The following is a 21,804-nucleotide window of genomic DNA, read 5'->3' on the forward strand; positions in this document are numbered from 1 at the left end:
TTGATAAATGTTGAATTTTAAAGTTCATGGCCTTGGAAACAGAAGTTGACTAAATAGTTTCACCCTAGTGGTCGTTCGTGAGCTTTCATATGACGTGAACTTCAGTAACAGATGAGGTTTGTATGTTTGACAAGGAAATATTGATGTTTAAATTTCGATATCTGAGCACTGTAAAATGTAAAATTAATATAAAACGATAAATAAATTAGCTCAATAAATCAATTTTAACCTGGCAAGTCCCATTGTATTATTATTATTATTATTATTATTGCTGTTATTATTGTTGTTGTTGTTGTTGTTGTTGTTATCAGTAGTAGTAGTAGTAGAGGGTAGTAGAAGTAATAGTATTGTTATGAAGAGAACAGATTTTTTTGCTCTTATAAATCTGATCCTCAGTCTCTCTAATTGGGAAACAGACAGGGGATGCATGTGCTGAATATTGATCTGAATGTCAGAGACCGAAGCACATAAAGAGTCCATTTTCAGGACAGCCCAACTTTGGTTTGCCCTAATTAACTATATGCAGATTAGTGAAATAATCTATTCTTGCATTTTAATGTCTGTCTGTGAGATGGTGAAAGAGAGGTGTTACAGATGAACATGCCTCTGTCCAACAGTGTTATTTGTGTGTAAAAAGGAAGTGTGTGTGAGAGTTAGTAGTTGCTTGCAATGCTGGTTCATTCAACAAGACAGCGTAGGGCCGTCCATGAGAGAGACAAGGGCTCACTGGGCTGAGAAAAATAAATCAACTAACAAGCTGCCACCTTTTTACATCAAGTCTATGGCTGCCACCTACTCGCTCTTTGTTATTCTAGATTATACCTCCACACTGCACACCTGCACAAATGCACATAGGGTTGTTTTTGTCCCTCAGAAGAAAATGATATTGTTCTGCATTGATTCCTTGGAAAATTAACCTTACACAGGCCATAATCACAACACACCCAACCCCAATTCTAACTCAAACCTTTAGCAAAAACCAAGTCTTCATCTGAAATGTAATGTTTTACCTTGTCACCAAAAGGGAGGTTAACCCCCCTAACCCACCACTATCCCCCCCTTTGATTGTGAAAGTGTGAACATAAAAACATGATTCATACAAGTACACAGACAACTACACAAATATCAGATTACAAACAAGTGAGAAAACCAAAGTGTCTTTATTATAATCAACATGCAGAATACAGAAAAAACAGTTTTCAGCTCACAGATGAGTGTCTACCACACACGCTTATCTACCCTCCCATAACTCTTTAAAATGTAAGAAGGTTATTAAGAAATTATTACAATTATTCAGTCGTTCATTTCGATTTAGCAAAATCTCAAACAAATCTGTAGAAAAGAACCCAAAACACCCAAGACAACCTTGAATGTCACTCAAATGACAGAGATACTTTATTTCATAACTAGCAAGCAGATACTGGAGATTGGATATTAGCAGGAGCTAAATTATGCATGCATTTATGCAGTACACTAACAGGGACGCTACAGTTCCCATAAATAACATTTGCAATGCTAATTCTAAGCATTTCAGGCTATGCAATCACATATTTTGGCTTCTCTACTCACAGATCTTTTGGTCTATGTACTTGCTAGTTATCTAAATAAGGTAGGAGTGTCATTTCTTTGGGTGGGCTATGGTTTCAGTCTGCATGCTGGTTCAGAAGGCTGCTCTTATTTCTATAAACATCTTTCAGATATACAGTAGATAGTAATAATTTCCCAGGTGATGCCACTGTGGCCAAGCATGCAATAGTCATCAATGGAGTAGTTCAAATTGTTTCACCAGAACAAGCTAATTCTCTGAGCTAGACTACTGTATGTAGTATGTAGTACGGTTGTGAGTACATGTTTGTGTGTGTATGTGTGCTTGTGCTTTTGCCTGTGTAAATGTATTATACAGTACATAAATGTATGTATATATATCTATCTATCTATCTATATATATAGATATATATGATATATATACATGTGTATTTGAGTGTATGTGTGCATGTAGTCCATTGTCAGGGGCTGAAGGTTCTTGTGGACTCATAGTCTGACATACACTTGGGTTTGATGCCTTTAGCGTTGTAGTAATCCACCACCTGGTTAGGGACTTCTGCCAAAACACTCTTAGCCAGGGCAGCTGGGGAGGCCTGGAGACACAGATACAGACAGAGAAGGAGGTGGAGAGAGGTCAATGCACACACATCGCCGGCCATGCATGATTCTAGGATGCCAGAATTTACTGTTGAGCCTGATGCTGTCATAGGTCTAGACTGCCGGGACAGATGTGATCAGACAAGCAAACATCTTGTCTGATGTTTGATTTCTATGTTTTTGGCGTTATGAAGAATGTTGAGAATACTTAGTGAACTATTCATTTAAAACGTGCAAAAACATAAAATGGTCAAATAAAGCAAAACACCCAAAACTTTAGTTAGATTGAGGACTTAAAAAAGAAAAAAAAAACCATTCCAATGCATACAAACACACACATAATTACATACACACACACACACACACACATGCGACTGCACTACACGCACACACACACACACGTCCGAATATTTAAAGTCTGCGAATCTGTCATACTCCATCTCACATAATTCCCCGAGACAATGCATCATCAAAGTGCACCCACCCGAGCCCCATCTCCCCTCCTCCTCTTCCTCCCCCTCCTCTCATTTCCACCCTCCCTCCTGCTTTCTCTCCTCCGCTCCTATCTACCTGTTATCCCCCGCTCTGCCTGTCGCACAGCAGCTCCGTCCTGCTAATCCCTTCTGAAAAGAAACGACAGAGCAGAAAATCACCTCTCCACCTCTGTCACACACTCCCTCGCTCCCTTCTGTCTTTAGCTCCGCTCTCCTGTTGACCTCCCTCAAACACCGCCACCACCACTGGGGCTGTCTCTCTCTACGTCTTCCTCCGTCACCCATTCAGATTTATTCTTCACTTCTCACATGTGCCTGTCCCTTGATCTATATACTTTTGAGTATACTATATGTTTCCACTCCTTCCTGCATTTTGCTGAGGTCTTCCCCACTCTCTCTGTCTGCGTAGCTGCGATGATTTCTCAACCTGTCATGGACCATAACGGACTCAGCCAAACAGGCCCTGTCAGAGCCAGGAAAAATGAATGCCACCAGAGACACACATGTGCGCAGTGTGCAGATAGCTGATGTGTTTTGACGAGCACACCAAGCACATTACGCCCACACACTCGCACTTGTTAACCCCCACCGCAACACTTCTTAGCACCCACCCAACACATTCATATACACACGCACAAACACAAACATATAGAGCCCCTGTTGACATGGAACTTTTTAAATGCTGCTGCTGGTCTGCCTGAGGCCGAGCAGATTTACAGCAGCTTGTTGTAATATTCATTTGGCATGAAATGACTCATATATGTGATATATTAGTTAGTTCATTGATTACAACTGTGTTTGGACTGTTAAACAGCACCAAATATGGCCAAAGGTGGCCGTGACAGGATAACAGGAAGTGCTAAAACGCAATGTAGCTAATGATAAGTAGATAAGAATAATAAAGTCAGCAAACTAACCCAATGATGTCAGTTGACCATAGCAATATCTATCAAAGGTGTGCTAACATTAGCTAATATATGCTAATGGTAATAACAGACCATGAAAGGCTGCTGACTGTAGTGGACGTGTTATTTCTTCTTTCAACAGTTACATACTTTAAATGAACTGGATTATATTCTTTATTTGTCTTGTTCATTTGTTTATTAAACTTAATTTAATTGAGACAAAGTAGCTGCGGTTTGTTTGCTAGTGGGGGCATTGATTATTATTACGAGGCCATATTTATTAGGATTTATTGTGTTCCTTGTGTTTACACAGATATCTGCATCAGATTTGTAGATCTGAAAAATCATGAAAAAGTTTTGACGAACTGGAAAACTTCAGCTTTTGTCATGGAGCCAGATTTGGCTCATGGGCCTCACTTGCCCAGCACTAAGACAAAAATACAGAGCAATGTTTTGAATCAGTACAGAACCTCAGGTATTGTACGGGCACCAGTGCTAAAATATTTAAAGCAAAATGTACCCCTATTGCGTATTGCCTTGTTTTTTTGTTTTTTTTACATTGCAGCCCTGATGAAAAAATTCTTAATATTTCATGACTAGATACACCTTCATAGATACTCCTAACATTTCTTATGCTCTTTAATGTTATTCAGCTTGAGAAAGCACTCAAGTTTGAAGGTTAACAGTCTGGTATCCACTATAGTCATGCTGACTGTGAGGAAGTAGCCACATAAAGTACAGAAATAGCTGAAAAATAGCATTTAGTGCAAAAAGATGTTATAAAACCCACTCTGCTGCATTCTTATATACTTCCTCGTTTGTACATGTCTGGTTTCTGGACTTCCCTGGAGATTCAGTCACATTTTCTGCCTGGAATGCATTCATCAAAGCTCTATGATTTTTCCTGAAATTCAAGACTTCTGCCCTCCACCCTTTCCCCCGACAACCACCCACGTGTTTGAAGTCCTTGAAGGGGACGAACTGGACGATGTCGCGGAGGACAGGCTCGCCCTTGGGTGAACGCAGGATCCCGTCGTCCCCGTCCAATATCTGCATGTCAGTGAAGTCTGCGTTGCCCACGCCGACGATGATCACAGACATGGGCAGGTGGGAGGCGTGCACGATGGCCTCCCGTGTGTCCGCCATGTCGGTGATGACGCCGTCAGTCAGGATCAGCAGGATGAAATATTCCTGGCGTTGGAGATGAGAGAGCAGAAATTTGTGGGTTTAAGAAGGGAGGATTTGGGGAGGGACAAACAGATGTTGGCTGAATTTTATGTTTTAAAGTGGCTTCTTGTCAGGGACTCATTTGAATAAAACTCACTCTAATCCACTACAGTCCGGAAAAAGCGGGAGGCATTAAGGCGGAGAGGAATTTGTGCACTAAAACTTATGACTGGAATTAAATTAATATCAATGACATCCCCACTCTTTCAATTCATCTCCTCTTGTTCTTCTTTGTCCCAACTTTTACCACCTCTGACGTCTCACTTTTTGCCTTTTCATTGCTAGTTTTCTTTCTTCTTTCTTTGTCTCCCTGTGGGCCAGTGCAAACACCATCACTCACAACAACTTTCTTTTGTTATCTTTCTCATTCTCTGGCTCACCATGGCCTCTTTGGTGTGCATCTCCTCTGAGGCTGATGAGGCCACTTTCTGGATGATTGGGGCGATGTTGGTGGGCCCATACAGCTGGATCTTAGGGAGGCAATTCTGGTAGGCCTCCACCACGCCTTGGATCCCTGCAACACACATACAGGTTCACTTGCTGCTTGTTTATTTGTATTTCTATCTGTCTGTCTCTATATTACACTATGCTGACCTTATCAAGTCAAAGTTCTTGTGCTTGCAAAAGTATCTGCTAAACTAAATCAGATTCTGCTCATGTGATTGCACTCCAAGGTGACTGGGCATCTTTCAAAAAGCTTTCTCTTATAGTCCACACAAACACGAGATGACAGGCACACACCTTCGCGGCGGGTACGCAGCTATGTGGGGAGAAGGGTGCAGAAGCCCATTTCACACATACAGATTAGTGTTGTTTTTCTCTGTATCTCAGAGCCTGAAATACTTCCTCCGGCATAGTGACAAATCTGCCGGCTGCATTTGTGTGTGCCTGTGTGCATGCAAGTGTGTGCGCATGCCTGAGTGTGTTTGTATGTGTGAGAGGAAGAAACATGAGGGTGGGGAGAGATAGAGGGAGAAATATGGGACTGACAGCGAGGGAGAGATGAGAGGGGACTGTAGGACTGTTTCCGTCCTGTGATGTATGAATGTTGTGAAAGAATGTGAAAGTTTTCTGTGTGTGTGTGTGTGTGGATGCTCACCAGCACATTCAGGATTGTCCTCATCAAAGTTCACAGCGAAATCGTGTGAAACCTTCATGTGGAACAGAGAGAACACAGCACCTTTCACTGCTACAGCAAACCAAACTCAGCACAACATGTTCAGTCCAATTTTCAGGTTGACAGATGCATTCTCCTTTCATGTTGATCAAAAGCAAACTGTGCCTCCAAAAGAGATCTAAAATCTAAATCTAAACTAGCCACAGCTCCCTCTGCTACCGCAGACACACACACACACACACACACACACATCCCAGATGTCCTACCTTGAAGTCAGGTGGTATCAGAGCTCCAAAGCCAAACGCTGGGAACATTTTATCACTGGAAAATGAGAGAGACACATGATTCATTGAAAAAGATGGAGTAAAGGTACAGATGGAAGGAAAAATAATGGATAAAAGCTTTGCGATATATGGAACACTTTACATGATAGGCACATAGAGCTCCTTTTATGTAGACTTTCATCAAAGGTTTTGGTCCTCAGGGGTAAAATGTAGTGTGTGTGTGTGTTTGTGTGTGTCAGCATTAGATAAATGATGATTGATGGAGTGTTGTCTACCTGTCATAGTCTTGGCAGATCTCCCCTACAGCCACCAGCGCTTTGAGGTACTCATTGGGCTGGTAGGGGTGGATGTAGTGGAGGGAGCAGCTGTTTCTGGGATCCCCATTGGATGCTGTGAAATCTATTGCCACCTGGGACAGAAACACACACACACACACACTCACATATAAATGTATACACTCACATAGCACGAGTGGGCATGGACAGACAATGACATACTGCCGTGAATATTAAGCAGAATAAATGTGACAAAACTTACTGTGAACTGAATTTGGCAGCCTCCCATGATGTAATCCAGGAAAGAATACATTTTGATGATCTGTCAGGAGAAATACTGAAATTTAGGCCACATCATAACAGACATGACAGACATGAAAAGATTGTCTTTATTGTCCAAGGGAATAATTTGTTGCCACAACTTGCACATGCTTGTTTCTCTCATAAAAAAATATACACAGTACATACGACGAAGACGTGGTCACCTATGCATATATACATTTGTGCCCTTACACACTGTATGTTACCACACATACTTACATACCCGTGTACACACAGAAATTCACATATATATCTATACATAGTGTTCAGTGGGAAGTTTAATTTAGTGCTGACAAAATGCTTGAAATTTTTGTTGAAATATTTATATTATTAATTGATATCCTCTGTTTATATCATGGTAAATTTAACATCTTTAGATTTTGGACTGTTGGTCAGAACAAAAGATGCAATCCAACGACCTCCCTCTCAGTTATGGGAATTGTGTGATGGCCATTTTTCATCATGACATTTTGTAGACTAAACAATAATCAACTATTATGGTATAACCAATTGACAGATAAATTAATACTTGAAATACTCATTGCAGACTTCACAGAAAACACAAGCAGGGATAGACTGCAGAAAGTTGAAGGATGTGAGACTGATGTTGCTTCACTTCACCTTACAGTGGTTGAGAATGACAACACCAGAGTTTCTGTAATTCTTCTTCTTCATCTGGTATTTCGGGTTGATGCACTCCCACTGAATCTAGGTAAAAACAGCACACAGCAAATTATGTCAGTGTTAGTGGTGCAGCTGTGGGTGTGGTGTAAGTAATTACACATACATTAGACAAAGGTGCAAGGCTAATGGAAATAGAGCAACACCTGCACACTGGCTGAAAACCACCAATTTATTTCCAATATTGACAGTGTTGGGAAACCACGACCACACCACAGCTTTTAAAAAAGAGACTGGTCAAACACAGATGCTGCATTTGCACCCAGGACCAAGGAAACCTGGAGGCATCTCACCTTTTGCCTTCAAACGTAAACACCAATGGGTCTGAACATGAGATAAATATGAAATAAAGCATTTCTTGGTAATTAAGATGTATTTATTTGTATAGCTTCTTGTTGATAGCTATCCTTAGCCTGGATCATGCCACACATGTATGCCAGTGTATGTCAACAGAAAAATATGATGCAGACTCTTTGTGTGGAAGTGTTCAGGTTTTTTTGTCAGGTGAAATAGTGAAAATGTTTTGTCTCTATTGTACCTCTCTTTGAGACTGACTGTAGTTTTCATTGTATGCCTCTTGAGTTGTTCATCATTTTGAGATGTTTATCACATTGAGTGGGGTACATGAAGAACCACACCCGTCACCATACAGCCTATCAGCTTTCTGGTATTTACTGTAACTATTTTTCATCATCCTTACCTGACAAAGATCCAACTGCCCAAATACATTCGTGCTGAGGAGTCAGTGTGCGGTGTGCTTTTCATCCATTAAAAAGCAGTTTTGTGTGTTTATGTTTGTGTGTTTATGCGCTTACCTGTTTTCCCTCCTGCTCTGCCCTCATCTCCTTAAATGTGGTCTGAAACTCCCCAATAAAGTCATGTTTCCCATTAGAGTCCCAGTCCCAGACCGTGCACTGGAACGGACACAAAGAGACACACATACACAAGCGCACACATTCATTCAGTGAGAGCGCAGCTGCAACACTGTTTTCTAAACACACACACAGACACACGCACTCACAGGCAAGCAGGGAAATGCCATGCTGAATGATTGATAAGGCGGTGTTGGTGGGGGGGCAATGGAGCGGTGAAATATTAATCTGAGGATGCTGAGAGCGACGCGGCTTAAGAGACAGCTTTATGTGTGTGTGTATGTGTGTGTGTTAAGGCGTAATAGTTTGTTTCTCTCAAAGGAGCTAGTGGACAAGATAAATGGTCTCAATCACTGGTGAAATGCGAGGGTCAGCGGGCCAAGGCTGAGCACATCACAAAGAAACAATCCTGTGATTTCAAAAGGAGATAGGAGGCGCCGATATCTGGGCTGTCCCCGCAGAGTCTGTACCATCAGTAATATTCAATACAGTTGGTCAATAGAGACAAATGCTAACACACACACGGAAATGCTTCTACTTTTAACACAGGTTTAATTGCTATGAATGAGTCATTTCGCTGGCAGAACTTTGTGTCCTTCTCGCCTGAGGTCACCTCGACAAGTAGCGATCAGAAACAATTCGACGCATGATTAAAAACAACGACCAGCAGTAATCCCCTTATTTCCTATCTCCCACTTAAACTTCCAAGTGCCTGTGCCTAAAGTGTGTGTGCCATTTTTGTCTGAGTTGTGTGTGTGATCATTTGCGGATTGTATGTGTGTCTGTGTTTTTGACGGTAATTTGTTCGCCTTGCTTCCACTTCAAGTTCCTGAGAGCTGAGCGAGAGAGTAATGAAAAAATGAAGAACCGTTGTTCCATTCACTGAATACTAACAGTTGGATGGAGAAGGAGAGAGACCAATGGAGGGAAAGAGGGAGAAAAGTAGAGAGGTGGTGAAACGCATAAGGAGAAATACAAAGGGAGAGACAGGCAGACACTGCAGAGAAGGGTTTATGCATTTATGCATTGGTCAGTTAAGAGCCTGGTGAAAAGCACGTAGTGGTCTGAATAGAAATCTCTGCCCTGCCATTTCTCACTATAGCTCTGATGCTTCAAACAGGTAGCCCTGGAAACCATAGCTGATGGCTTGCATGTGTGTGTGTGTGTGTGTGTGTGAGTGTGTGAGCCCTTTCTCCTGCTGTCAGGAGCCATGCAGAGTTAAGACACCTCTGAATATTTAACGAACAAGCTCATGTTTATTCATGGTAAGAATAACTGTTCGCAGCTGATGTGCGGCCACCACTTTTGCACATATGCACGCACACACACACACACACACACACACACACACACACACAGATCTATTCTGGCAAGAAAAGGTGAGAGTTTAGGGCGACCGCTGAGCTCTTTCACACCCGTCTGGCTCTTTAAGGAACGGTAGCACCTGACCTGAACTCAGCTCCTGGATAATTGAAGCTGCTCACACTGTTATCTGTCGGTTATATATACCTGTGGGTATGTGGCACTTAAGCAGTGCTTATGTTTTACAAATCTCATCATTTGTATGCTGCACAAAAAGCAAAACATTTTGCAAAAGAGCAACTGCAGGCCTTCGGGCGCTGTTTGGCCTCGGCCCTCTAAATGTGCCTTAAGTCTTGTTTGGGGAACTAAAATAATGACGCGAGCCGTGGTCAAGGTTTTGCTGCACTGAGATTGTAGTAGATTTTTGTTCAGGTTGAATAAAACGATGTTGCCCTCATCATGACCTGCTAACAATAGTTACAGCTCCAGACTCACCTTTAGCTCCCTATCATGGTCACCACTGCAGAGCGTGTTCAAGGAAACTTTGAAGGATTTCCAAACTGGGCTCAGGTTGTTCATGACCGTCTGCGCATATGAAGTACACACAGACAAAAACATCACAGTAATTGTTAAACACAGATATGAAGCAGTCAACCACATTTAAAACATATGCTTGTGTGTGTGCTTGTGTTCACCTCAGTTCTGTGCACAAGCGACTCAGTCCCGTCATCATTTAGCCTAAAGATCTCCAGAAAAGGGTCCGACTTGCTGAAGAAATCCTTCAGAGGGAAAACACGCATGTAAGGCATTGCCTCAGCGCTGCCTTCGATCACCATAAATCATCCATACACTAACAGAATCGCCTTTTTCCCTCCCTTTCTTCCTTGTTTCTTCCACCCATCTCTTTCCTGTCCTCTCCAATTTATCCACCCCTCCTTTGCTTTCTTCCATCTTTCCCCTAAGGCACAACTTGTTTGGATTAGTCATCCGTGGCTGTGCGTGTGTGTGCGTGTGTGTGGAAGCTGAAAATTAATATAGTTATCTGTGTGTGTTGTGGGGTGGGTGAGATAGGAGGGGTTTACTGGGGGAGTGGGTGGGGGCCACCCATCTCAGGAGGCCTGCTCTAATGCCAGATTGTACTTCTGTGTATTGAATGTGAGTTGCTGCATCACCAAATCCCACAGCCCACACCCCCACCCCACCCACATACTTACACACACACCTGCCTGACAGCACACCCACAATTTCATATCTCTAAATATGAATTCCTCATATATATGAAAAAAACCCCACAAATTTTCAATATGTTTGACAGCACACACACACATAGTTGCACAAACCTTGTCGTCTAGCTTACGAGCACTGAAGGAGAGTTCAACATAATCGTCATTACCAGACAACTCCTCTGCTGTCACCTTTACAGAGGTGGAGAGAAAGTAGCGGGGGGGGGGGGCAGAGAGAGAGAGAGAGAGAGAGAGAGAGAGTGACAGGCAGAGAGGTAGAAGAGGGAGGTGACAGAAAATGAGATGGAAATGAGGAACAGAACAGATTGAACAGGCAACATCATCAAATTAATTATCTTCAGAGTGCCTAAGTGCAGGAGGTGGTGCGTGTGTGATTTGCACGCACATGCAAGTGTGTGTGTGTGTGTGTGTGTGTGTGTGTGTGAGTGTGTGTGTGTGCGTGTGCGTGTGCATGTTTGTGTGTGTCACTGTGTTGGGCTGACGTCGGAAACACTGTCATACCGTTATGGAAGACTTTCCAGCAGTGTTTCCCTGTTTGAGTAGAGCTTTGGTCAGTTTCCTCTGTGAGACGATCTGGAACAAACAGAAACACAGCCTCAACCAAATCAGATCACATATTCCAGCGCTTCCCCTCAGAGGGACAGCTTGCCCTGTTAGTGTCACCCTGGTGTTTGCCTTCTTAAGGTTAGCATACAACCGTCTACTTACACACCCAGTGGTCATAAAGCATTGCAGTGAAGTCACCTTTCTCACTCCCTGACAAATGTAATTTTCTCTGGTGTTGTATTCCTGCTTTAATCTGCCAGCTCCAGAGAAATCTGGTACCCCCTGAACCATTTATAATTTTGTGCTGGCCAGGTGCTATAATAGGGCATTGTTTGCTATGAATGACTGCTCACATTTAGAGGGGAGGCTGGTGAGATTCACTAGGAGTCAACCACTCAGACAGAAGAACCAAAACACTGAACAAAAAGCACCTGGAAGCTGCAGAGTGAGGTGTTTCTCAGTGGGATCACTAGTACTAGCAACACTTTCTTATCACAGGAAGACATTTGTTTGATGTTGTTATCCAAAGAGCAAAAGTGATACACAGGTGCATTGCATTGGGGGCTACACACCTCTTAAAAAGCCAGTAGTGTGTTTTAGTTTGTGTGAAGACTATGAATAACTGAAAGCTTGTCTCTAATTAAATAGTACAAGTGTGTCTTTGTGTTCAGTTTTGATAAGAAAATTGGTTTTGAAAGATTTAAATATCACTTATTATAAAAATGAAACATAATTGCAAAGAGAATAGAAGACGTGTTGTTTACCTACAGCTTTATTTAAACCTGTAATAGCTGCTTTTTCTTGGCTACTGGGGGGCAGTAGAAGAAAACTGTGAACACATTGATGTAGTTTCACCTTAGCCAAGTAGACAACCTTAAACTTGTCAGCAAACAGTTGCCTATTCAGACATCCAGCTGATCCAGCACAAGATTATTGTTTATTTGGAGTCGTGCTTATGTTTACCTGGCAAATGAAAATCTAATGTTTACTTCAATCCAATATTTACTAATATTTAGTCCTTTTTTTTTTTTTTTTTTTTTAAGATATTTTTGGGGTATTTTGCCTTTATTTGATAGGTCAGTAGAGAATGACAGGAAAGGGAGCGAGACAGAGGGATAGACACGCAGGAAAGAGTCGGGCTGGTTGGAAGTCAAACGGGCTACTCGCCTGCCAAGAGCATCTGCACTCATGTGGTACGCGCCCTAACCACTCAGCTATCAGGTCGTTCCTTAATATTTACTCCTTTTGACTCTTTTTTCTTTTGAAATTGACTGCCTACTGCTAGCCATAACAACACTGATAGCAGCAATGAGAACAGATTTTCAAGTTTCAGAAAATCAAAAAATGGAGCTGAAAGACGTGAACCGCTGAGTCGGGAGATAATTCTCTGCAGGCTTCATCACTACAAGTAGTAACAGTAGTGGTTCACATCCAAGTAGTCATGTGATCTATTGTCAATATAAAACACTGTATATAGCAGCCTTCAATATAGCGGATGTGCTCTCTGTGATGATCCCCAGATCCCATTTCCCAGTTCAGCACAGTACTGCAACAAATGCCAGTAGTCCCACTTAACCTCTGCACAAAATGTTCTACTGTCTGTCTCAAATCTCACTAAACTGCTTTGAATTAACAGATCTGTTACTATCACTTTTTAAAATCCTCATACGCGCCCCTGCTTTCGTATTGCAGTTGTATAGTGTTGTCTTTTTCTTAACAAAGCCCTGGATTGATTGTTGCATCCAGAATGTTGTTGTTGTTCACACCCAGACTACACGCTGGCAGCATGTTATCCCATTTCAGTAAACCTCTCTGTCTCTTGCCTTTAAAATCCTCCTCTTCCATGTCAATTACCTCAGTTCAGCCAACTATTGTAAATCCACTGGCTTTGTGTTGCTGATCGTGTCTCTGACAATGAGAAGTGGATTCCAGCGGAATCAAACTTTTTTATTCCCCTCGATGGCAGACGGGACCTTAAAGCTATTGGACCCAAGTTCCTTCCATTCATTATGACACTAGATGGTAATTCCCTGAAATCCACTTACTCAACTTGTCAATGAGTACCACTGCAATTCCACTTTCCATTTTAAAGGCTATTGCACGTTAAGTGAAGAGTGTAAATAAAGCAAATCTTTAAATATTGATCACAACGACATCATTAAGAAAGGCAGCAACACCATTAAGTACGTAACAAGGCCATATGTATCAGCATATGCACATATAAATGCTTTGAAAACTTTGTGTAATGCACCCTCAGGGCTATATGTAAATGAGGACTCAAGGACATAGAAACGCATTGTAAATGCAGATAGTGAGAGTAGCCGACCTCAAGTGAAAAGATTGTATTAATATTTTATCCACAGGTAAAGTTGGCCTCTCTAATCTTAAAGTTGCTCTCTCACCCTAATTAAAGTACATATTACCTGATACATATGTTTCATATCTCAAAAAGGTAAATGAACTTCACAAAAGGTCATATACAAAAGGTCTGTAATTCTTACACTCAAAGTGTGCAGGCTGTATTTATGCATGTTTGGGTCTGACACTGACTTGCATACAGCACACTGGTAAACATCACCCCTACTGTATGTGATACACTGGTTCTGTGTGCAAGTACACTCACTGATGCACATAAATGCACTCTCGTCATGCTCACATCATATGCACTTCTGTTCCTATGATGAAATCACTCTAACATGTGTTCACATGTGCACCGTATATGTACTAAAAAATTCACTCACACGCACCACTTAGCCTGTGCAGTGACCTGCCTAACATGCCGCGTCATATTCAATCATATAAATCTGACCTCTAGAGTTTTATTGAATGGTATACAGTGGAGGGAGACGGTAATCGCATACACTGTAATATGCAATTGATTACAGTGACAAAAGACTGCAATGCACTGACCAGTCAGAAGAAGCACTGACCTGTCCTAAGGTGCACTCCATGGCTCCCAGGAAGTCAGCATCACGGAGGCCATTGTTGCCAGAGCTGATGTCGTGAAGTTCAAAGCGCAGCCTCTGGACCTCCTCAAAGTAGTAATCCACCAGGAAGATCTTGGAGAAGACTGGGCTGCTGCTGCTGCGGATCACCTCTGTACGGTCCACCTGCAGACATGCATGTGCATACACACGCACAAAGGCAGGTGTGCATGGACACACACAAACAGCTCCAAGTTAACCTCATTTCTTGCAAATAAAGATACTTATGTTATGAAAGGTTTGCCTTGGATTTACCATAAATCCCACTGCAGTCCATAGAGGATTTATTATGTGCATCCCAGGCAAAGTTTATCCATAACAAGAACCCAGAGGACAAAATTAAAATAGAGTTGGTGAATAAAAAAAAAAAAAAAAAAAATACTGGTAGGTAGAAATGCAAATTGAAAAATGAAACCCCTTTTAATTTCTTGCATTTTTAAATTGATTAGTGATTTATTAATTGTTAATTAAAAATAATAAAAAATAAACTAATGAATGATTTTATATGGACATCTACTTATTGAACAATTATTAATGAAATCAATTAATGACCTAATTTATATTGATTTGCAAGACCCCTGAGATCTTCCATATATATCTGATCAGAACATCTAATAACAAATAACTAAATCTAATATTACTCATGTGTTACACGGACTAATATTTTTTATATAATTAAGTTATATTTGTTGTGTTGGAAATGCTATTTAATATTGGCAGTTTCACTTCAAATTAAGATTTTTTTCCAAAGTTGACAGAAGAATAAAGATTTCACTCAACATCCAACACACTGTGCACTGTTGTGCATTGATTTGGAAGCTCAGCAGACTTTTCAGCTATGCAGCAATTATCACAAATAGCCATTGCCACATTGTTTACACTTATCAACTAGAAAACTGGTATTATGGATTTCTCTTGATGGCTAAAAATCACACAGGCTGTTTGACTAAACAGAGAGGCGACTATAGTTGTAACATTGATCTCAAATTTTCTTCTCTCTAACATCCTGACACAAAAGGGAATAGAAAACCAAAGAGAAGTCTATCTCTGTGCTGCCAACAAAACCTATCCAACTCTAGCAGCAACAACTGGGTCCCTTTTATTGTTGATAACCCATATGGCACACACACACACACACAGACTTACCTCCATAGGCTGGCATCTCATTAAAGCAAAAAGTATCGTGAACACATGAACACACAAACATGCGCACACACTCAAACAATTATCCAATTAAGAGACTCTAAATCTGATGGGCAGTGATAACATTTGTCCAATCCCACACTCACAAAAGGGTTTATTGTAACACATACACACAAATCTCTCTCTCTCTCTCTCTCTCTCTGTCTTTCTCTCTCTCTCTCTCTCTCTCTCTCACACACACACACACACACATGCTATACAAAGTAGCTTTTTGTGAAGTCTCCAGATAATACTGCACTACAGTCTGAGTACTTGATCTTGAGCCCCCTGGAAACAAAAATGTGTGTGCGTGCGTGTGTTTTTGTGTGTGTGCTTGTGTGTGTGTGTGTGTGTGTGTGTGTGTGCGCACGCGTGCGTGTGTGTGTTGCATAGTGTATCCTTTGTGTCTATGACAGTGTGTGTAAACAAGTGATGTGTAAATCCACATACGTGTCTGCATGTCTGTAATAGTGGGCCACTGTAGCACTGAATGTGTGAGGACGTGCATTCATGCGTGGGTGTGTAGCTACACATTTAAAAGGAAGGCAGAATGCGCTCAGCATATGTGTGTCTTTCTCACAGATAAGGGAAGAGAAATAAAGGCCGACAAGGATACATTTTGTTCCTTGAACTCCTCTAGATTTACTTCATGCTGTGTTTGGGTAAAGTTCAGCTACTACATGTGTTACTGCCACCAGCGAGGCTTGAACAGGAATATGCTGTTTTGTAAATAGGAGAATTCTTTCTAAAGTCCTTGAAAAAGCACCTGGGACTTGGAGGTAAAAAGAGAGGAAGTACAAGAGAGCATTATCAATTTTCCATTTATTGTCTGTTTTCAAGTGCTAAACACTCTAGTCTAGGAAGATATTGTCTCCATCCATTTGAAACCGTTTATTCTGTACAATAAAAACGTCCATGATTCCGGGGAAAGTAGCTTGTTGCTCTCATTATTTTCAATATTAAAATGACTGGGGCAAACAGGTTCTGCTGGAAAGCTGAGATGAGCATAGAAACAATAACAGCACACTTTCCATTTCAAGGTGACTAAAGCATTTTGGATAGATAAATACTGTCTATACACCAGCTTACAAAAGTTATGACTTCTGTTGTCTTCCGTGACAATTAACATCCATAATTTATAAGAACCACACATAACCCGCAATTTAGTGTGAGAAGGTTAGCGACACAATCACAGCTCAGCATGATTACTCGGGTCCTTGATTACACATAATAATTTAGTCAAACATGAATTCAATGATGTGCTTGAACAATTTCGAGAGTTGTCTGCAGGGGAATTCGTAAGGAATCATCTGCAACAGAACCTTAAAAGCAGGTGAAGAAAGTTTCTACCAGATTTTGTAGCAGTGGCAAGAATATGTGCTTTTGACAAAATTACAAAATGGTGTTGAATCTTTATACATTTGCAGACATTTTTCAATAGAATTAAAATGTAAATTGTTGGTTTATAAAAGACCACTTTATAGGGTCAAAAAGTGACACTGTTGACGCACCAGAGGGACTGTTGCCCATACATACGACTCCCACTGCAAAAAGAGAAGCCTCTAAAAGCATGCACACATCAGCAGCCTGGGCTCTCATTCAGAATGTCTTTCAAAGGTTCGATGAGTGTTGTATGCAAGGACACTTCAGATTTCCCCTCACTGATACTGCCGTCATCTTCTGCCTATAAGAGCCCCCACCCCCCATCCCATTACTCTACCTCAAACCACTGCCCGTGCGATTGCATCTTCAGCACCACGCAAGGGTCGGGTTTGGAGAGGGCATCGCGATCCGAGATCCCCCGGCAGGCCACTCTCAGCTCCACTTTGGTCAGGCATGGAGAGCTGATGAAGCCCAGCGTGGCCTCTGCAGACTCATAGATGTTACTCATGCTGAACACACAATCACACACTGACAGGAGAGGGAGACAGAAGAAAAGATGGGGTTAGTTTGTAGACTGTGAGGAAGATATAGATAGATAGATAGATAGATAGATAGATAGATAGATAGATAGATAGATAGATAGATAGATAGATAGATAGATAGATAGATAGATAGATGCACTGCAGTTCATTTGAACTGGTGTTTGCTTTGACATGAGCAGATGCAGTGGCCCTGACTAAGCAGACAACAATCAAACTGCTCAAGGTCAGGACTCCACTGAATATCAGACAAGGTCCCTAAATACACACAAATGTACACATACTTTACAGTATCAACATAAACACCCACAATTACGCACTTACACGTTAATGAACTTTGATTTATGCACAGATTAACACAAACATGCACATACTAACACACAGATACACACACACACACACACACACTAACACACACACACAGACCGAGCTCTGCTGAGTAACCAACAAATCGGCAGGTTTCTCCTCAGATGTCCACAGAGTGTATAGTGTTCATAGTCCTTAAATAGAATACTGTCAAGCATCTAATCACTGCGACGCAGGCGTTTTTTTTCCCATGGTAAGACTTTTACACTAAAGCTTGCAAGGAAATGACCTATTAACTCAAAATATATTTTTCATTTATTCAAGGTGAATGTTCTTATTTTCCACCCTTATGTCTGGGTAATTCTTCCAGGTATTAAACTATATCACGTGCCAGTTTAAAGCGAGGAAAGGTGTCGGTTGTACACATCTCATAGGAGTGTTTGCACACACAGTAATACGTAATAGTCAAAATCACATAGACATGGCAATATTACTTAATAGATGACAACTCTCTTAATTTTAAAGGACCTACACGTCCATCAACTACCCACATACTGTAGGTGTTTTCAATGACTTGCTTAATTGCTCAATACGACCTCCTCCTGTGCAGTGTGCAGGGCTTTTAAATGGATAGTTTGACATGCTGGGAAATACGCTTATTCACTTTCTTGCCGAGAGTGAGATCAGGAGATTAATAACAGTCTCTCTTTTTTTTTCTTGTTATATGAGGCTACAGACAACAGTTAGCTTTGCTTAGCAATTAGGACTGATCAGGGGGAAAGCGCGAGCCTGGCTGTCCAAGGCTAATAAAATCGGCTTACCAGCGCGTCTAAAGCCCACAAATTAACAGTTATATCTCTTGTTACATGAAATGTAGGTGTAAAAACGACAGCATGGAGGTGTTTTATACCTTTGGACATAGCCAGGCTGTAGCTTCATATTTACTGGACAGTATCAGAGTGGTATCAACCCCCTCATCGAACTCTCAGCGAGAACATTAATGAGGTTATTTTCCTAAATGTCAAATATTCATTTAACGGAGGATATCACCGCTACGCCACAGTAGTCCACTCAATAATAGTAATATCTTTCCACCATGTGAATGAAGGGCTACAATTTCTGAGGCTGGGTCAAGCTGACACTCACTTAAACCTGTAAATGTATGACTATTTACTTGAGAGCACTGCACTGCATCTATAATTAATCTCAAAATACATGGATTCATATTCCCAGCCCATTATGTACATGAAGCAGTGGGCTGAAACCATGGGTAGCCTCAGGTCCAGTTAGTCCAAACTAAAGGATAACAGCAGGTCTGATGTGCTAGATGGTACAAACTGAATATTAATGCAGTGGTCTAGTAGTATCGTCCTTTGGGAGAAAAGCTCTTGGAACTGGGTCTGACTCTGACCTGAATGTCTCTGTCTCTGTCTCTCTCTCTCTCTCTCTCTCTCTCTCTCTCTCTCTGTGTGTCTTCCATAATTCATGTTCCATGTGTGTTGGCTGGTGGTGATTATTTTTAGCTAAGCACAGTGAATGGCCTGTATACAGATAAACGGATGCGGACAGAGCTACATGGCAGGTGTGTGACATACAACAGACCTGTGTGTGGGTGGCACATAGTTAGTTGTGTTTCTGGATGTGCCCCGTGCATGGATGTCTTTCTGTGCGTGTGTGTGTGTGTGTGAGTGTGTGCGGGAATCAGCAGATGCCTGTCTGTTCCGCTTGACGGCAGATGACACTGATAGTGATGGAGGCTGTGGAAGATTTCTACAGCCAGAGCTACTGTATCAGAGCTGTGTACAGAAGCCGCCTTTACAGCACAAAGCATCAGCTGTAACATGTGTTACACGTTGCCAGAGGTGACAATTAATTTTCATATTGCACTTAGTCACAGGATCTTGCAAAAGCTTCTTGGGGTTTAAAAGTCCCACATAAACTTATAGATTAGCCTGGCATGTTTCGAACATTTGATGACTGAAAACTGCGCAGTGTTTCACTGTGTTACTGTTGATAGGAGCAACCATTGCAAACAGGGGGGTTGCAAATTGTAGGATGCGTGGCTGAATGGTTTGTAACAAAGTGACCTGTGTGCTCTGAAATTGGTATGTAAATCAAAAATAATGCCAAAAATAGCAATGATTGATTGGCGGGCGGTGTAAGACATCTTAAAATCATTTCAAGGCTCCTCACTGTCAGCTGTTATTCTGTGACAATCAATCAAGGCTTGGAGCTCAATTGCCATGATCCTTGACTCTGTGTGTGTGTGTGTGTGTGTGTGTGTGTGTGTGTGTGTGTGTGTGTGTGTGTGTGTGTGTGTGTCCCTTCACCTTCACATGTACACTTGTGCAGAGTGACTGTGACAGATGTGACATTAATGATTCAGCCACAGGAAGGTCCATGACACTCAAGTACACTGTAATTGCTCGGTCACATATTGATTATCAGACAGAGAGGAGTAACATTGCCATCCGGCAACAGGACAGGCATCATAAGCTGAAGTACTATATGGAATATTAATCATGACAGGTGACAGCAATATGCTCAGCTGAAAGAGCAGACACATAAAAGGCGGCCGGGTTTGAGAAAAGACAGAGAGGAGTATCAGAAGTGAAGCAGTCTGGTGTTGCGAACTCGCAGTGTTATTAGATCTGACAGAGAGGGAGAGCCAGAGAGAGTGAGGGGGACAGAGGTTGCGAGGGGGGATTAGAGAGAGGGAGTGAGAGAAAGAGCTGGAGAAAGGCAGGCAAGTGTGAGTGAATGAAGCAGAGGGCAGAGAGGGAAAGAGAGAGGGATAGAGAATGAAGCGGATCCCCTCCTCGTCCAGCTTATCTTGTCTTATAGCACTCCAGCAGAATACAATTAAAGCAGAGGATTTCTATGAGAAGCCCCCTTGGTGTTTTCCAGTATTTTCTCAAATCAAGAATCTCTCAGGTCCCTGTGGATTACTGTAAAAAAAAAAAAAAAAATTGTTCCTTGGCAATAAAACGTACATTTTTTTTTTTTTTTTTTTGTGGTCTGTTCTCTTCCACGGGATAGTTAACACACCCAGTTAGTAACACAAGCTGTTAAAACAATAAATATGAAGCTGTCGGGTTATAGCTCACCGTGTCAGGCTACAAACATCTGATGCCATCACACATCCATCATTTAAGACACTACAGAAAAACACCGGAATAGCCTATGCGCCGGGTAAGACCATGCACCATCCGGGCTGCCTCTCTCTCCTGCAGAGAGAAAACTCACCTCAACGACCTGGAGAAAAGATCCGAGCAGAGCCGAAGAACTTCACCGCCGCTCACTTGACAATCATGGACAACTAACCGCCTCCGGACCCATCTCCCTCTCCTCACTCTCTATGTCTATATGTTTTTTTTTTTTTTTTTTTTTTTTTCTAAATCCTTCTGACACTGCAGAGCTCTGTCGGTTTGGCGCTGGCAGCCAAAACAGTGCTGATTTCCAATTCCCAATGGGCGGGCACGGCGAGGATGCGTGCTCCGTGAGCCTGGGTCTACTCTGGGTGAGAGACGGGGAGGAGGAGGAGGAGGAGGAGGAGGAGGAGGACGGTGCGCCACTTAACTGGAGTTTGTAATCCGCCGGCTCCATCGGGGGCCGCAGAGAGCGCGCCGTACCCTGGGACCGGCGGCCTCGGAGCACGGTGCGCCAGCGCCATCTCACGGTCATTGCGGCGAACTGGCGCTTACAAAACCGATTTTCCGGTGCTCAGCTTTGATTGGCTGCGACGCGCTTCAGCGGCTTTATAATAAGCGGTGACCGCGCACCTGAGGCCGCCTGGCAGTGAATTCAAAGTGCACACTGCGCCCGCCAGCTTTAGATGAGTTCAAAACGACCCAAACAGCAGTGCAACAAAACTTCACCTCAGTCACTGCCACTTTGTTTCCAGTCGTTTCCAGTCGTTTTAGACGACAGATTACATTTGTTCTGACTTTCTGTCTTATTAAGTGAAATATGTAAAACTGATACTAGCTTAATACTGATT

General features: G+C 42.1%; 1 protein-coding gene across 1 annotated transcript; it reads right to left on the reverse strand.

Annotated features, from left to right (window-relative positions):
- Positions 1-1,141: 1,141 nt before the first annotated feature.
- Positions 1,142-21,481, reverse strand: cpne4b (copine IVb). Its single transcript, XM_071500255.1, has 16 exons — positions 21,051-21,481; positions 17,297-17,487; positions 14,341-14,520; positions 11,366-11,437; positions 10,961-11,035; positions 10,316-10,399; positions 10,116-10,205; positions 8,262-8,360; positions 7,387-7,473; positions 6,707-6,766; positions 6,445-6,578; positions 6,152-6,206; positions 5,868-5,919; positions 5,149-5,282; positions 4,496-4,732; positions 1,142-2,138 (listed from the first exon to the last, which is right to left on the reverse strand). Exons 2-16 carry the CDS (start codon positions 17,465-17,467, stop codon positions 2,007-2,009), a joined length of 1,662 nt encoding a protein of 553 aa, XP_071356356.1. The 5' UTR covers positions 17,468-17,487; positions 21,051-21,481; the 3' UTR covers positions 1,142-2,006.
- Between the last annotated feature and the right edge of the window lie 323 nt (positions 21,482-21,804).

The sequence above is a fragment of the Trachinotus anak genome, unplaced genomic scaffold (genome assembly GCF_046630095.1).
Source record: "Trachinotus anak isolate AG129_WGS33_773 ecotype Australia unplaced genomic scaffold, CSIRO_AGI_Tana_v1 ptg000016l, whole genome shotgun sequence".
NCBI classification, from domain to species: Eukaryota; Metazoa; Chordata; class Actinopteri; order Carangiformes; family Carangidae; genus Trachinotus; species Trachinotus anak.

Excerpts from the sequence above, each read along its gene's own strand:
- cpne4b (XM_071500255.1), bottom strand. The coding sequence starts at position 17,467 with ATGAGTAACATCTATGAGTCTGCAGAGGCCACGCTGGGCTTCATCAGC. Across the intron at positions 11,036-11,365 it reads CTGGAAAGTCTTCCATAACG|GTGACAGCAGAGGAGTTGTC; the intron begins GTATGACAGTGT and ends ACCTCTGTAAAG. Across the intron at positions 10,400-10,960 it reads CTCGTAAGCTAGACGACAAG|GATTTCTTCAGCAAGTCGGA; the intron begins GTTTGTGCAACT and ends TTCCCTCTGAAG.